Here is a 5,882-nt window from a genome sequence, read left to right as displayed (position 1 = left end):
TCAACCCAGCCTGCTCTCTCTACTTTGACCCTCCCCTGCTCTTTCTCTGCTTTAACACAATCCCAGCCCAGCTATTTGTCTCCCTCCTTGTGATTCCTTCTCCTTTCCCTGCCTGGCTCTCCCCTCCTCATCGTAAACCAAAGAGAAGTCCATAGGACCAGGCTCTCTCCATCTGTCATAAAACCATGTTCAGTGATTCCTGTTGCTTTATTACAAAGCTCTGGCCTCCTCTTAGTAATGTCCCCTAAGAACGTCAGTCACTCACCACCAACCCCTATTTGGCCCCAGCCTCATTTCTAAGCAGACAAACCCCATCACTGGCTTTCAAAGACTCTCAGGCTCTCAACTGTCATCCACAATAACCTGTCCACTCACTCTCTTGATGATAAAGCGAAAAGGTTCCTGGGGTGCCTGGGTGGCTCAGTCATTAAGCATCTGCCTTCGGCACAGGTCATGATCCCAGGATCCTGGAATCGAGCCCCTCATCGGGCTCGCTGCTCTGCTGGGAAGCCTGCTTCTCCCTTTTCCACTCCCCCTGCTTGTGTTCTCTCTCTCACTGTCTCTCTCTATCGAATAAATAAATAAAATCTTTTAAAAAAATAAAATTTTAAAAAAGTTCCCAATTGACAATAGGAATTCAAGCTCCTTAGCCAAAAATGCTGGGCCCTTGCATTATAGCCTTAAACTGGCTTTTAAATTTTTAGACTTTGTTTAACTTTTACTCTTCCATTCGAAATACCTTTTCCTATCCAGATGTCTGAGCACTGTTCCCCAAGCCAGTCTTACCTGTCCCTCTCTTCTGGCCTCTGCCTTGCTTATTGCTCACTTAGAGCAACTCTGAGACTCTTAAAAGTCTCTGAAACAGAGAGACTAAAAGTCTGTATCCCATAGGACATTCATTGGATTGCAAGAGTTAATGCTAGGAAGGTCTTATGCACAGTGCCTGCCAGATGGCAGGGCCGCCTGCGTAACCTCACTGACATTGTCCCTGACCTCCCCCACCCCGATCAGCACAGGCCAGCTCCTCCCAAGCTGACCTCAAGCGTCTCCTCTCTAATAAATCTCTTCACCTCTTCTGAATAAAACGGACACTTTATCTACCATCACATGGCAATGGACCCAACCAGCAACGCTGCTGGGATTGTTTCTGACACTGCTNCAATGGACCCAACCAGCAACGCTGCTGGGATTGTTTCTGACACTGCTCAGCTCCTACGAAGCTCCGTAACCTTTCAGCTTTGTGGCTTTCTTAAAGAACCTGAACTTCTCATACAGCGGAGACCACATCTTTGCTTTTCTTTTTTTCATATATTCCACACTCATTATTCCTTCTATAAGTTAGGAACCTGTATACAATAAGTACTTAAATGTTTCACTGCTGACCGTTACAGGACCTTAATTGTGATTCAAGTTTGCAAACAAATAAAACAAAAAGCATGACATTTTCCCCAAGTGTACAAGTTTATATAGACACATGCACACACATGTATGTATTTTGGGTGTATATATCTCCATATATGCATTTGTATGCAAATCTGTGAATGCAAATACCCACGTAAGTATCCATATGTATGGACATATATGGGTATATGGATATATATGAATACTTACATAGGAATTTGCATATATATATATATACACATATATGTATGTATACGCATACATACATATACATGTGTGTATGTACCTCTGTGTGTGTGCACTTCAATTAGCACTGACCGCCGACATTTTAGGTATATTCTTCTGTTCCCAGTAATTCAAACATCTATTAAGCCCTGCACTCTCCAAAGCAGTCAATAATTATACTAATTAATCTTTTTGTTAACAAAAATTTTTAATGCAAAAAATTACCAGGAAATAGGACACTGAAAGTGAAATCTTTGGAAAGCAAAGAACATACCAGCAACGTCAATAAATAACCCTTTATGATTACGTAGCTGACTTCATTCACATGGACGGCCATCTAGACAAATAACCCGCTCAAACTGAAGAATAAAATGCCAAGTTTCATACCTTTCTGAATTCAGAGTCTGATCGACATAATCACTTTTCAAAGCATCTAATTCACTCTGAAGAAAGGCTATGTTTGTGCTTCTGAAAGATCTTTCTTAACTTTCTGATTTTCCTGAAGGAAAGGAACAGCACAAGCATTAGATTTCGGGCATCTTCCACCCGGGAGAATCAAGAGTAATGGAACCTCACACCCCACCCCACACCTCCACAGTCCTTCAAACCTTGGGTGTTCGAAGAACTAGTTACCAATTCAAGGTGATTTCAAAATATCATAAGGTAGTAAAGTCTCAAAAAGCTAAATCTTTGAAATTGTTCTTTTTTTTAACGTTTCACATTTGGTGCCAAAAAACTCCAGTCAAGACGGGATCGTGATGTACTTTAACATGTTACTGGCAAATTAACTCAGATCAAACATGTAAACATCTGTTTTATACAATGAGAACTATTAATCTACTGACAAATATGCTGTGGAATTAACAGTATTTATCACCAGGCAGATTGGCTGATTTTTACAATAAATCTCATCAACTAACATTTGTGATTTTTGCACTTAAAAATAGTGTGTGTTTTTTTTTTAAGTCTATGTTTTTCTTAAAAAAGAAGGAAAAAAACACTGGAGGCTTCCAGTACAAAATGATGGACTGAACACTCTTCTTTCCCTTTGAAGACCCCATTCCCATGAAATACCAAATAACATGAAATAAACCAATACAGGTTACAAGAATGCAAGAGGGGCCCCCCCAACACTCAAGTGAATTAAATACATTCCTGGAAGATGGAAACTGGATGGAAATGTGTTGACAGAAGAGAAGAGAGCAGGATCACAGTAGGTCTGGAAGAGGCATGGGGAAGGTTGTGCTACAGAGCAAAGGAGGAGGCAATTAGCTAGACAGCACCCGCCCCCCAACAGAAGGAAATGGAGCTTAAAAACAGATTAAATTTGTGTATTAAGGCATGCAGCCCACAGCCCCTGGGCCATCCTCTCTTACACTAGCAAAAAATAGCAGATAGTCAGAGTCAATTCCCAAGGCAGTAAGACAGGGCTTGTCTTTTTAAAAAGAACTGAAGTCAGTGCCTGGGTGGCACAGTCAGTTAAGCATCCAAATCTTGGTTTGGGTTCAAGTCCTGATTTCAGGGTCATGAGATAAAGTCTCGCCTCAGGTTCGGTGCTCAGCGTGGAGTCTGTTTCAGATTCTCTGCCTCTCCTTCTGCCCCCACTTGCTCTCTCTCTCTTTCAAACAAATAAATAAAATCTTAAAAAAAAAAAAAAAAAGGAACTGAATGACCCCTATACAGTGTCCTAAGGCTTCTTATCCATATCCCACTCATTCCAGTCATAAGGGGTCCCCCATTCCAACAGCCAGCTTCACACACACAACTCCTAGGAAGACACCCTCTCAGGGAGGAGGTCCCAAGGTAAACAGATGTATTTACCTAGGTGCACAGGAATCCTACACCAGCTACCTAAAATGTTCAGAAATTCCAGGATGATGTATAGGTAGTGAGTTTAAAAAACAATCAGTCCAATAAGAACTGAAATTTTGGAGACTCCAAAATTAACATTTTCAAAGAGAAAAAACAAATTCCACGCATTGGGAAGAATAAATAAGAAGTTGGAAGGCATCAGTGGATGATGTCCTGAAGATACCAGAGTTTCTTTTTACAAGAAACCAAAAACTCAACCAGGAAATGCAAGAAAAATTAGCAACTCTACAAGAAAGTCATGATCCAAATACAGAGCTAACTAAGATAGGGCAAAATTTGGAACCGATGGCACAGTGCAACTTGACCATGAAGCTAGGGGCCTTCTCTTCTGAGTGGTGTGGGGATAATGAATGGAGAGAAAGAAATGCACTTGCAGCAAGCTGGCTCACTTCTGGGCTCGGCAGTGAGAATATTTAGTCCTAACAAAGGAAATGTTCACTAGTGGCTTTCAACTTTTCGAGAGTCCACCTAAAAACAAAATAAAGATAGCTTAATGATGATGATAAAACAGATGCAAAGGCTGTCAATTTGGCAACAGAAAGACCAAAGGTAGGGTCATCAAGGTGGGAAAGGGACAGAAAGAGGAACACTAGAGGAAGAAAAGGGCAATTATCCCCTCATCCCACAAAGCCTGGGATACAGAGCAGAGCTGAAGTTGCAGGAATGCGGGGTTAACTATGTAAAGTGCAAGGGCCATGCCACCATTGCTGTGAATAAGAAATAAATAAAAGCATTCACCACAGGTGGGGAATCATTAAGGATAATAGCCTGAATAACATGTTTGGTAAAAGGTACATCAAAGGCTTTCTCTCACTGCAGTATTAATTTCTCTCCATCCCCGGAACACCCATAAACAGCACGATCATGTCTAGTTGTCGAAGAGGAAATGTATTTCTGGGAATGAAAGGTGATTCTTACCATTGATAAATCATAAATTTGCTTTTTTAAGGCAGCCACATCTTCTTTTTGACTTAGGTGTTTTGATTGTTCTTCTAGCTGAAAGAACAAATAAACGCCGTTAATGTACAAACTCACTTTGGATTGATTCAGTTAAGTTTATTAGTAGCCTTGAATATATAGCTAAATTCTATAGGAATTCTAAAAGTCTTCAATTTTCAACATGATACAACTTTGTAAATCATTAAGCTACATATAATCCATGAGGATTTGAAAACTTGGTTTCAATAATTTAAGCATTTAAAAAGGGCTTTTTTTGTTGTTTTTTTGTTTTGTTTTGTTTTGTTTGGCTTAATGAATTTCCTTTGAAACAACTGAACAGTCCTTTTGGGAAGCTATTCAACTACTAAGCGACCTAACTTCACCTTTTCAGTTACGTTACATATGAGTCTGGACCTTTATATTCTCCTAGAAATTTATCTGTACTTAACACTTTCTACCCTGTATTATAATTATTTACGAATGCCTTACCTCTCCTACCAGAGTCCAAGATTTTTAACAGCAGTGTTAGCATCAGATTCACTTCTTTTTTTTCACAGTGATTCCAGTAAGTGCTTATTAGAATAACTGAAATCAGTATCAGTGTGATAGGAAGCCAGTGACATATGCACCCAGACTCTATGGATACATACCTGAGCTTGCTTTCTGGGTGACTTGTCAGTATCACCAGACTAAACCAGCTCAGGAGCATCTCTAACATGGACAACTAAAATGTCTCTCCTACAAAGAGCCGACAGTCCCTGGAAACAGTGGGGATCCGTGGGTTTCCATTACTGAGTAGTTACGCAGTGACCAAAATGAATGCTAAATTTCATCACACTAAGTCAAAGCCTAAGTAATCTGATGCTGGACTTTCTTCATCTTACCAGATGCTTCTATTAAAAGTTTTCACACAAGACCACGACTCTGCCCCCGGCCAGCTCTGAGAAGAGCCCTTGTTTTTTTCAGATGCATGCCACTTTCACAGAAGAAAAATGGGGGTTGGGGGGACTAGGTTCCTGGGGCATCTGGGTGGCTCAGTGGGTTAAAGCCTCTGCCTTCAGCTCAGGTCATGATCCCAGGGTCCTGGGATAGAGCCCGGCATCGGGCTCTCTGCTCAGCGGGGAGCCTGCTTCCCTTCCTCTCTCTTTGCCTGCGTCTCTGCCTATTGTGATCTCTGTCAAATAAGTAAATAAAAATCCTAAAAACAAAACAAAACAAAACAAAAACTAGGTTCCTCAGAATCCATGGCTTAGGGTAACGGCAGTCATAATCAATTTGTAATCTTTTCCATAGTTTAAGCCTTTAACGTTCCCTCACGTAAATCCCCATCTGCTCTCTTATAAAAAATCCTCCGCAGCAGGCGGGAAGTCTGGTACAAGTGAGAAAGCGCAAACTGCGTAGCGAGACCACTCCACGGCTTACTGGCTCTGTGACTCGAGGACTCC

The 5,882-nt window shown here is 41.0% G+C and overlaps 1 protein-coding gene across 1 annotated transcript in view; it reads right to left on the bottom strand.

The window, feature by feature from the left end:
* The window catches only part of LOC111139982 (RAS and EF-hand domain containing), a 68,470-nt gene that overhangs the window by 22,991 nt on the left and 39,597 nt on the right, over window positions 1–5,882 (bottom strand). The window contains 3 exon segments of the mRNA XM_022492374.1: window positions 2,014–2,083; window positions 2,086–2,125; window positions 4,417–4,494. Coding sequence (XP_022348082.1) covers window positions 2,014–2,083; window positions 2,086–2,125; window positions 4,417–4,494 — 188 coding nt within the window.

Source organism: Enhydra lutris, unplaced genomic scaffold (assembly GCF_002288905.1).
Source record: "Enhydra lutris kenyoni isolate GAN:26980312 unplaced genomic scaffold, ASM228890v2 scaffoldscaffold133, whole genome shotgun sequence".
NCBI lineage: Eukaryota > Metazoa > Chordata > Mammalia > Carnivora > Mustelidae > Enhydra > Enhydra lutris.
This window is presented reverse-complemented; position numbering and strand designations above follow the sequence as displayed.